The sequence below is a fragment of the Pomacea canaliculata genome, linkage group LG11, assembly GCF_003073045.1.
Source record: "Pomacea canaliculata isolate SZHN2017 linkage group LG11, ASM307304v1, whole genome shotgun sequence".
Taxonomy (NCBI): Eukaryota; Metazoa; Mollusca; class Gastropoda; order Architaenioglossa; family Ampullariidae; genus Pomacea; species Pomacea canaliculata.
The window spans coordinates 16,791,308-16,802,654 of NC_037600.1; the positions used below are offsets into that span (position 1 = coordinate 16,791,308).

Here is an 11,347-nt window from a genome sequence, read left to right on the forward strand (position 1 = left end):
ACGAAAATTTATGATTATAGTAAGTATTACATGCATCAGCCGATTTTTTTTTCATTTTATTTGTTTCACCCACACACATTCGTTTTGCCCTCACTTCCAGGGACTGGTATACACAGGTCTACACTTTCAGCTTCGTCATCAAAACTGTCATGCTATTAATGATACACGAAAAAACCATCAACATAAATCCAAATTCAGATATTTGAAACTACGTGAATTAATGACAGGTCTGAAAACAACCAAGAATGAATGAAGCATGGCCATTCATAGAAACTTGTAGCCAGAGATTACCAAGTACGAATACAGAAAAGCCGTATGACAACAGATCATGGCAACCTCCTCGTACTAAGAGCTGAGTTTTACTCACGAGTATTAGTACTCAATTGTCAGCATGTATCATTGAAGCTTTTCTTGTCATTCCAGTTGTTTTGAATAAAAATGGAAAACCCAATTACCCCTCATCCTCCATGCTGCAGACAGCACAGACGTGTATGTGTGTTTGTGTGTTTGTGTGCATGTGTGTGCATCCGGGTGTGACAGTGTGTATGTGCTTTTAGGAACAATAAACATTCTTACAAACAAATACAAGGGAGAGTACTACAGAAAATTCAGTCCCATTACTCGCTACATTATCTATCCTTCTGTACAGATCACCGCAGCTTTAAATGTTTGAAGTTTTTGTTGATGTTGTGCTTGCTTGTTGCGATATCGCGTGCAAGTGTTGAAGTTAAGAAGAAAAAGCAGTTTGACTTTATTCCACTGAAATAATGACTGTAAACATTGTTTTGAAATGAAATAAAACTAAAAATTAATTATCTTGAAAGTCACAATTTCGACATAACTTTAATATCAAAAATATATTGGTTGTTTGTTGGGACCACAGATATAAACGTTATAAATAATTTTCTTTTAATAATTTTATATGAGACTTTTATGTAGTTTTGTCATCGCTGGAGACATAAACATGTTTTCGTAAAACAGCTACATTAATTACAAAATATAATTTATGAAGAATATTTTTAATGTAAAGTGTTCCAAAATGCCATTAAAAATATTATCGCTCACATACACGAAGCACAGCGCCAGCGACCATACCTTACTATATTATGAATACACAGTTTAGTGAAATGTATTAAATGAGTCCTTGTTATTAACCCCGTCTTTACATACTATCGATACAAAGGTCAGGTCAAAGTTGACCGTCAGCTGACCTCGCAGGCCATGGTGCTACAGTTCTCAAGATTCTGATTGTCAAAACAAGTAACGGTTGTACTTGAACTCGACAAATAAAGATCGCACGCTTCGCTTGACAGTTCGTTTGAGTTCGAAATTTTAAAACTACTCTACTATTGTAAATCTGTGGCCTCATAACACAGCTCTTTATCAAACCACTTTCCTGCATCTGGAATGGTCTGTCTGTAGGAGTCCAGGTTCCACAGACGGCGACACATCTCACAGAAAGCTGTGGCCTCGTACTGGTAATGCATGAAGAACACTCGCCCGTCATCTCTACGCAACGGGTAGTCCTCGAACAGAACCTCGTACTCGTCCTTGGCTTCGAGAATCTTGATGTACTCTTCGGGGTGTTTGTCGAGGTACAGCAAATGGTCGGCGAGGTCTTTGACTGTTGGGAAGTCCGCCGTGTTGATGAAGATGTTTTGAGGAGCGTGGAACTGTAATCAAGTTGACAGTAGAACAGAGTAAGTAAATATATTGGCTTTCATAAGTATAAATGAACACATGGTCTACCAGACACGCGACGTGTTGATAAACAAATGTTATTTGTTATTTCACCAATGTCTGTTGTTTCTAAACTTTAGCAGGAACAATTTTTAGGGTAAAATAAATCAGAACATAAGGACGCAAGTGCCTGTGTGCAACTTCTTGCCATCATTATTTTTTTTATATATCTCTGTGTAAGGCGATTTGCATCTCTAGAAAGAAAGCTTATTCACCAAGAATGAGCAGACGAAGAAGAATAATAAATAAAAGCAAAACGATGAATTGGTATCACTTACCTTGTAATCGTTGCTGCCTCGTGCAACCAGCACCGTGTCTAAGTTCAGATAGCGGAAGAATTTCTCAGAAATGTAGTCCTTACACAAGGAGTTTTCAAAACCCAGGTAGAACTTATAGTCCCTGCTGAATGTCTGAAAACAGGCGTCGTCTTGGTTTCGAGGACATCTGTGTGCAGAACTTTCCCCGAAGATGTCGATGGGGATGTACTTCTGCAGCATGGCGGCGAACTGTTTCCGTCTGCTTTGATCTATAACACTGCTGACAGCCCAGGCAGCGAACTTGGTCTTCCTGGCCAGGATGTCCGTGTAGTTCCGCTTGACTGGACGTCTTCGCTTGACCACCAGGCCATGGAGACTGAGAATGTCGGCGTCAAACCTTCAACATCACCGAGGGCAGACGTTTCAACACAAGTAATTATTCTTGTCGTGTCCATGTGTCTGTGTAAACGTCTACGCGTTTTCCCCTTTTGGATACCCAGTTATAAATCAACTTATCCGTTTATCAGACTGCTTAGCTTCAATAAACTGTTGACAGGGACGAGAACAAACAAACGGGAAAGAGTTGTGAAATGGTTGGATCGCCACATTATTGTTTAACCTCTATCATCAACGTTTTGTTTTTTTGTTGTTGTTGTTGTTGGTTTTTTTTTTTCAGTAAGTTCACAGTTATGGCGACTGGTACTTTTCATCAAATAAAAGGACACAGCCACACGCATATTTCAACACCATTGCCTTAGTCCGTATTACCTATAGTTCATGGTCCAGTTAAAGGCTGACCTCCAGGAATCCAGGCGATACGTGGAGGAACACACCCAGCCGGCCCTCGGTGGCTCAAGATTGTGAAATACAAAAACCTTAAAAATATGGAAATAAGGATCAAGAGTGGTGTTCCTGCATCTAACAAGCTCCAGGGCGCTCGCTATCCTCATTTTTTGTTTTTGTTTTTTTATTATTTTTTTTTTATGCTTTGATCTGTAGTGCTTTCGTGCCTTTTGTATCGACCTACACTTTTTGATGAAGTCTGAGGCTTTGTGCTAGATATTTAAACTGCTTTCGTTTCCAGCAGATGGATTATTCTGAGTAGCTGAACATTCTTTCTTAGTCACCTTACTGTGAGATACAAAGGAAGCAGTGCTCTTGTATGTCTAGCAGATCGCTTCTTTTAAGATAGTCTTCAGGGGATGAGGGCTCCTGTTAGTCTATAAAATGTTCGGGAGGACATCTTTACCTGATCGGGATACGATCTCGGTGGTGGCTCTGTTTCCGACATGTGTTCCACAGACCACAAGAGGGCCGAGCTTTGCTCCTGAAATAACGGGTTAGAGGTCACACGACAAGGCATTTCCGGACACACGCGCAGGCGCACAGGTTCCGGAAGAAACGGAATATGGCGGGGCTTTCTCACCCACGTGATGATTTTTGGAGGCTGACTCATAACATCGGGTCGTTTGAGTAGCTGACTGGAATCAAACTCCCACCGGATGGTGTGATTGGGATGAAAGGGGCTCTCTGGAATCGGGTTCTTGTAGTAATTCTTGGAGCTGCGTTAAAAGCAAGTTATTTAGGAGACCAACAGGTAAAAAAGTCAGATCAGAAGACAAGAAAAAAATAGAGTGTGAGGTAAGGCGTTATGATGTATTTCAAACAGTAAGAAACAAAGAAAAATCTCCTGACCTGGAAATTTACAAATCCTCAGCTCGCCAATCTCAACATTAATATTTTATAAGCAATAAGAATAATAGCCATCAAACCAGCAATAAAATAAGATGGCAAGAAAAATACAAAAGTAAAGCTAAAGTAAATAAGAAACTACCAGATGACTAGTCTAGGAACACTACTTTACTACAAATGAAGTAGGTCTTATCAATTCAAAATAGAATTCAAAATATGTCCAGTTCCTTCTATATGAATATGTGGAGACAGACATAGCATATGTACTACCAGAGTATAATAAAGCCAAATAAGAAAGGGAATAACTCATAAAATCTTAAATGTAAAGTGACAATGAATACGTTGTTCACTTTTAACACAAACAGTTTGGTGTTTCATTTGTTGAATTAAGATTATATCTTGACTATTACTTGTATATTGAAATTCCCTTTAAATTAAAGATATTTTCTAAAAGCAAAGTTTCGATGCCCTTAGGACTTAGATTGAACTAGACATGTAATGAAAAAAACCCCTAAATTGAACATTATCAGTTTAAACATTGACTTTGCTTTAGCAGAAGGAAAGGTATTTAAGAAATGAGAAACTGCGCAAAAAAAAATGGTAGCAATCCATCGAAATTCTATCATACAAAAGAAATTTAAAAAAATGAAAACTTAAAAACCCAACAAAGTTTTAAAACAGGTAAAATAAAATAACACATAAACCTATGCTACTCTGGGTGAGCTGAGGTCGGGTAGGTACATCTCAATCACTAATTAAATACACATATTTTAATTAAAATTGACTCACACACTTACAACTTTGGCCAGTGGTCGGGTGTTTGCACTTCCTCATATGTCTTGTCATTGTCTCCATGTTGCGATGTATTGAGGGGCACTGGGTACCCCAGGATACCCTGGCTTGTCTGGTGTCTTTGCCAGAGTGGAACATCTGAATTCAAAACAATGGACTGCGGCACAAAAGAAGTCATGCTGATGTTACCTTGAGCACTGTTGTTGACACAGGGATACTTTAGAAATTTCCTAAATATTAAAATCGGTTCGGGCTGCACGAAGTGTAAAGAGCTCCGACCCGCATTGATATTTCTTGATATCCAGATGAGACTCACACAGACGACAGCAATGAGGCAAACTGTCAATGCACGCCGAATTTTTTTCATATTTTTTGAGCGTTTACCAGTCGGTCGATAATTCTGTAGAATACCATAAAGAAAGCAAATGTTTACAACATGAAAAGTTGTCACAACTTCACTACTCAAGCTTGTGACAGTTATGCATTCTTTCTTTCAACACAAACAAGCGATCTGACAGAGAGCCTTGAAAAAAAAAAGTTATTTTAACAATAAACAAATAGTTAAAAACTTTTACGAGCCCACATGCAGGGAAAGCCACCACGGAAGGTGATCCGACTCACGAAAATAATTCTCCACAAATCAAACTTGTTTATCCTCTGTCTTGGAATATCACGATATCAGTACACCGTCCCTCAAGTACACAAAGTGAGGTCCCTGGTCACAACAAAATCCAATAAATATAACCATTAAACAAACATAAAACTCTGCAATCTCTACTTCCCAGCAGGCCTTCAGTTTCGTTTGATAAGGACACCTGTCACACAGCAATGAAAATCCATACTCGCCTCAGATAGGTGTTTCAATGAATGAATAAAACATCGTCTTCTTCTCAACTTTCTTTAAACTCTCTCCGTCTTCGGACAGCAGACTGTCTGTGGTTTTTTCCGGGTACTCCTGTTTCTGGACCTGTTATGTGCGTGCGTCCGTGTTTTACAACACGTGTTGTGTGCTTTTCTATTAAATGAAATCACAGATAGCATTTTAAGATTGAATCCTTTTCAATTCCATCCAACTGCACTAGCTATACATGCAAACTCCAAAATATTAAAAAAAGTAAAGTGAAAGATTTTCAAAGCTATCAGCTCCATCTGGCAATTCCTGCTAATCGTTTGGAAGCAAGTTTACTCTTTATTGTTGTTTTGTTGTGGAATAGATATCAATGCAACAACACAGAGACCCCAGATTAAGCCTATATTGACCTTTACTGGACCTTTATTGTTGCTATTTGCAGATTTCTTATGGATCGCATATTATTTATTCCTACGGCTTCTCAGCATTATAATTAAATGTGTCTGGACAAATTTGAGTTTAGAATCAAAGTTGATTTAAAATTAATGACAAGTTCAGAAAAAGCATTTTTTTTCGGTCAACTATTTCTTGAGATCGGGAAATTGGCCAGTGAACAATTCATATAAACCAAGCTGATTTAATGTCAGAAGTATGCAATGTAATTTTTAATAGCAGTTTATAATTACCTTTATATAACGTATAACCCGTGATGTTACCTTAAGCTTGCTAATTTTTTTTTCTGATGGAAACCAGCAATAAAATGTTTGTTTCTGAGATGTTTGATGTGGCTATTTGTGGCGTTCACGAAGTACTATCCCTGAATTACTGTTCTTAACTCCTGGCAATACTGTCTGTCATGCTAATCATCATGTAACGACTCCATCTTGCTCTGTTTATAGTATCTGCATCCCTTCATACTTACATCCATTGCTGTACGTTCTACTCTGTATCTCATCTTTATGTTGCTCAGTGTGTCTATACTTACCTCACTGTCCACTGGCTGTTAGCTTTCATTTATCATTATTGGTCTGCGCATAGAGTGCGATCTGTCTTGGTCATGATGCTGCGCGTTGTAAGTACCCATCATTATTGTCATTATTCCTTATTATTATTTATTGTTCCTTAACTGAGTGTGTTTGAAGAACAAACATTATTTGCCACTTATAATAATTACAAAACTATAATAATCTAAATAATCAACAAACATTGACATTAATCAGCAGAATGGAATATTAATTTTCTGTTCAGGAAGTTTTAGTAAGCATAGGTAAAAAAAATGTTACATTTACCTTAGATTTTCCAAGAAGTGCTAGTGACATGGGGTATTAAACACTCCTTTAAAATTTAATCTTTAAAACAGAGTAAGTCTGTCCTACACTGTTTCCTGACTAAACACCACCTTCTGCACCGCGAAGAGCAGGAAAAGTCGTTCACACGTGGTGTGGAGCTGTGCGAGATGGACCAATCAAATCGTACAACCTCAAGTAAATAACTCCAGCTTTTTATGTTTCCCGTACGATTTGAACGCTTCGTATTTATAATGCGAGCAAATTCATTTCAACAATTTTCAAAATATTTTTCAAAAAAGAGAAGAAGAATATCAGTCTCTGATTTCGATTATCTTTTTTAACTCGCCACTACTTCCTGGTACAAAGCCTAGTTGACAAATGTGTACCGCAATGTACGAAACAGGAAACAAACAGCATCAGTATCACATTTTCTTTTTGTTTTAGAGTTTATCAGTTGCACAATAGCACATGTCAGATCCTGCAAGAGAAAACTGGCAGGAAGCAGCCGCTGGGTAGCTTTGCCCTGGATACTGCGCTTACGCAACCTCGATTGTGAGAAAGGTCAGGCATTCAGATAAACCAGGGATGCCCAACCTACGGCCCGCGGGCCATATCCGGCCCGCGACGCGGTGCCATCCGGCCCGCGAAACTTCTGCCCACAGTGCAGGAAATCGGCATGTTAGTAATAAAATAAAAAAAAACGAAAAAAAACCGAAAAAAGGGAAGAAGTATTTATCCCCACGTAGGGGCGTCTCTCAATCTTTTTTTTTGATGGACGAACATTTCAATTCAGTGCTCCAACTTGGTGTCTCTACGATGCAGCTGGACATTCAGAAGTTGGTTTCGGGTAAACAACTTCAAATATCCAACTAATTACTACATAATTAATGGTAAGTACAACTTGTTTCTAATAAAAAATGGTATTTGCTCTATTTTTTTTCTTTTTTTGTATTTTTGCGGTGAAGTGGCCCGCGACACGGCTGTCCGAAATGGATATGGCCCGCGACACGGCTGTCCGAAATGGATATGGCCCGCAGGCCGAAAAAGGTTGGGCATCACTGAGATAAACCAATCCGGTCACTCCTATCAGAAGAAGCAAGATATGGGACAGAAGAGTGTTTGATTTCGATAAGCCAAAATGAAGATCCCAGACACTCTCTTTGATGTCCCCCGAAAAATCCCGTGTAAGTCGCGCACGATTATCTGTCTACTGGTGCCCCCTCCAAGGCCCCGCGAAAGGATATTCTGTGGTAATTCGCTCAGGGCTCCGCGTAGGTATCTGGACCCCGCGCTGCCCCTTCCGGCGAACTGCACAAAGAACCAATAGGCGAGAAAAAAGATGTTATGGCAGGAAGTCGCTGTGAGGTGGTGTGTAGATCAGTGATGCCCAACCTTTTTCGGCCTGCGGGCCATATCCATTTCGGAGAGCCGTGTCGCGGGCCACTTCACCGCAAAAATACAAAAAGGGAAAAAAAATAGAGCAGATACCCCCCTTACGTGGGGATAAATACTTCTTCCTTTTTTTTTTTTTTTTTTCGTTTTTTTAGGTCTTCTTTTATTACAAACATGCCGATTTCCTGCACTGTGGGCAGAAGTTTCGCGGGCCGGATATGGCCCGCGGGCCGTAGGTTGTGCATCCCTGGTGTAGATGAAAACGGTTAGGTGTATGCACAGAATAATTCAGATAAGTGGTAAATGCACACAAAATACGCACCACGAACAAGATCAAAGTGGGAGAGCGCAGTCCCCTCAAGCCATGCAGGTGAAGGGGCATCACTCTCCTTTTGATGGATATTTATAGTGTTATTTTATCACAAGCTATGCTATAAAATATCAAAAACCCAGGCCAGGTGACTACACAACAAACCTAGTGATGATGAAATGGACAACAAATGGGTACATAACGGTCTTCACTTACATAATTTACTGTGTATAATGAAGCTGTTTGAATTTCCTCGCATTAAAACTTTAGAACCAGCCTTTCCTTCGAAGCAGCCACCCCCGATGCTCTCTAACGACTCCATCAGACATGTCAGCCATGTTATTTGTTATCTTTGTACCTTGTGTGTGTTAGAATGTTACGGACTGCCCATTTCTAACGCTGTTGTACTTGATAAATTAAATTTCAATTAAATTAACATATACTAAAATTAAAAAAGGAAAAGAAGTGCACTTTAGATTTTGACACATGCCGGTTCAAAGACGTCTGGGGGTCGTATTTTCCGCACCCCTGCGCTATAGTAACTGTGGTTTAACACCCAGAACAATTCATCAACGAGCAAAGGTTACTTGCCCATTATGCTGTGTTACATCCGGAGGAGTAATTTTCCGCCCTTACTCTTACTCGCCGAAGGAAGTCCGTTTGAGGAATATCTTTGCGCCCATTACTTGAGGAATCTTCGAGGATGCTCCGGTGAGTTGCTCCTGTAGACGGTAAGTGGAGTCGGTGGAGGGTTTGACGGGAAGGAACATCTTGATGTACACTTAGTCTGATCAGACGGTTGAAGCGTCTGTCACCGACGTCCTGCACGTCTGGACCTCAGGAGTTCGTTGTTCTCCCTCTAAGTAATTCCTAACAAACTCATCTATATTAATTCTCCGTGCAAAATATTTCCTTCTCTTTCATTCTACACTCGACTAGCTATAACTCATCAGTTATCTTAACTTGCCTCCGTCTTATCAATTCATTGATTTCGCCACTAACTAAATTGTTGACAAAGCAAAAAATAAAGCATACGAGTAGAATAAAATAAGTAGTGAATATGTTTTACAAACGTTACCTTGGCTAAGCAAAGGAATTACTACTTGGCTGACTTCGAAGCTTCCTTGCTTCCTTCGACTATCATGTCAGCCGATGTCGTCTGCTTCTATTTTCGCTAGAGTGAACTCCCCTCGACCAACGCTCGTCTCGACTTTTCAACTAGTCGTATACTCTCACACACGCACCACAACTGCATTCCTGACATAGAACGCCAAAAAGATTATAATAATTACAACTTTTATAATTACAACAACACTGAAAACGTGACTAACAATACATGTACCTTCTGCAGAAAGCTAAACAAAAATTTCAGTTAGTCAAGCAATCTTATGCCCTTTCTACCAGTCGCTTATTGAGTCTTTTATAATTTTCATTTGTATGCAGGTTTCGCAATCTCTCTATCCATGATAGGAATAGTGTGAACAATATTGCCTACATCTGTTCTAAGATAATTAGTATCAAACAGAGGGACTTAGCTTTTTTGCTTTGTTACCTCTCCAAATATTATTATTAGCTTGGAGTGCGGGCTGTGCGCCTGTGTGAGGTAAAGGGAGACAAACACAACCAAGACAGTAACATGCGAGCCTTACTCATGGTTGAGGGTCGAAACCAAAGTATTTAAGACATAGCACAATTTTTAAATTACCCACAGAAGCATAAGATGAATGTGTTCTAAAAAAGTTTATAAGTAGACGATTTTAACAGCTGATCACGGAGCTTTCTTCTCTCAAGGAAAACCCACAAGGAATGAGTGAAATTATTTTTCAATGGTTTAATGCAAGGATGCACAACCTACGGCCCGCGGGCCATATCCGGCCCGCGACGCGGTGCCATCCGGCCCGCGAAACTTCTGCCCACAGTGAAGGATATCCGCATGTTAGTAATAAAAGAAGACATAAAAAAACGAAAAAAAAAGGAAGAAGAAGTATTTATCCCCACGTAGGGGCGTCTCTCAATCTTTTTTTCGATGGACGAACATTTCGATTCAGTGCTCCGACTTGGTGTCTCTACGATGAGGCCGGACATTCAGAAGTTGGTTTCGGGAAAACAACTTCAAATATCCAACTAATTACTACATAATTAATGGTAAGTACAACTTGTTTCTAAAAAAAAAATGGTATCTGCTCTATTTTTTTTTTCCTTTTTGTATTTTTGCAGTGAAGTGGCCCGCGACACGGCTGTCCGAAATGGATTTGGCCCGCAGGCCGAAAAAGGTTGGGCATCACTGGTTTAATGGAATATAACAAAAAATTCAGCAAAGTCTCATTTAATAAAACTAATCAAAATTTAATAAGTCTAATTATTAAGACTAACCGATGACCTCGAGAACATAAAGGACAACAGTAACAACAATATTTTTATTACTGCTTAAACTGAAACCAGCATTGAGGAACTGGGGCCCAAGTGATAAGTTTCTTAATAATATTCAGTTTTGTGAATTATTAGCAGCTATATGCTATAAAGTATGTGTACCTTCATGGTAAGTGAGTATTTACTAATGACAGACTGTGGTATCACAAAAAATATCAAAAAATGAACTTTTTGTGCAAGTGAAACTTAAAAGCAACTATGTCCATGTCATACAACCACGACATCATGAGAGTTTGATAAGATAAAGTCTGCATGATTTTTATACACTATCATATAGTTGTCTATATTTTATTAACAAGATTCAGCTCGTTACCTTAATTACATTTCATTATTAATTACATTACTTTTTTTGCTTGTATGGATGCAAGTGGTTGTGTTAGTGGTGATGTAAAACTTAACAAAACATTCCATTGCGCGAGAGGGTCTGTAACAGTTCTGTTTGTAGTCTTCATCAGGTCATCACCACGCCTGGTGAGGTCTGAAGATAGGAAGGCAAAGAGGAAAAAAAAAACCCCAGAGTGAATAAGCTTGCCTCTGCTATTGTGTGGAAGGAAAGAATGTTACACAGAAGTAGATAGAACGGCACGAGTGGAAG

The 11,347-nt window shown here is 39.3% G+C and overlaps 1 protein-coding gene across 2 annotated transcripts; it reads right to left on the reverse strand.

Annotated features, from left to right (window-relative positions):
• Positions 1 to 37: 37 nt before the first annotated feature.
• On the reverse strand, positions 38 to 6,800 carry LOC112575897 (alpha-(1,3)-fucosyltransferase C-like). Of its 2 annotated transcripts, XM_025258030.1 has the most exons (7): positions 6,621 to 6,800; positions 5,328 to 5,496; positions 4,487 to 4,881; positions 3,247 to 3,559; positions 2,766 to 2,872; positions 2,019 to 2,394; positions 38 to 1,673 (listed from the first exon to the last, which is right to left on the reverse strand). In XM_025258030.1, the coding sequence occupies exons 3-7, from the start codon at positions 4,846 to 4,848 to the stop codon at positions 1,347 to 1,349; spliced, it is 1,485 nt and encodes a 494-aa protein (XP_025113815.1). In that variant the 5' UTR covers positions 4,849 to 4,881; positions 5,328 to 5,496; positions 6,621 to 6,800; the 3' UTR covers positions 38 to 1,346. The 2 variants fall into 2 exon arrangements, with proteins under 2 accessions (XP_025113815.1, XP_025113816.1); XM_025258031.1 differs by lacking the exon at positions 6,621 to 6,800 and having other exon boundaries at positions 5,328 to 6,010.
• Between the last annotated feature and the right edge of the window lie 4,547 nt (positions 6,801 to 11,347).

Excerpts from the sequence above, each read along its gene's own strand:
- LOC112575897 (XM_025258030.1), bottom strand. The coding sequence starts at position 4,848 with ATGAAAAAAATTCGGCGTGCATTGACAGTTTGCCTCATTGCTGTCGTC. Across the intron at positions 2,395-2,765 it reads AACTGGACCATGAACTATAG|GTTTGACGCCGACATTCTCA; the intron begins GTAATACGGACT and ends GTGATGTTGAAG. Across the intron at positions 1,674-2,018 it reads GAGGCAGCAACGATTACAAG|TTCCACGCTCCTCAAAACAT; the intron begins GTAAGTGATACC and ends ACTTGATTACAG.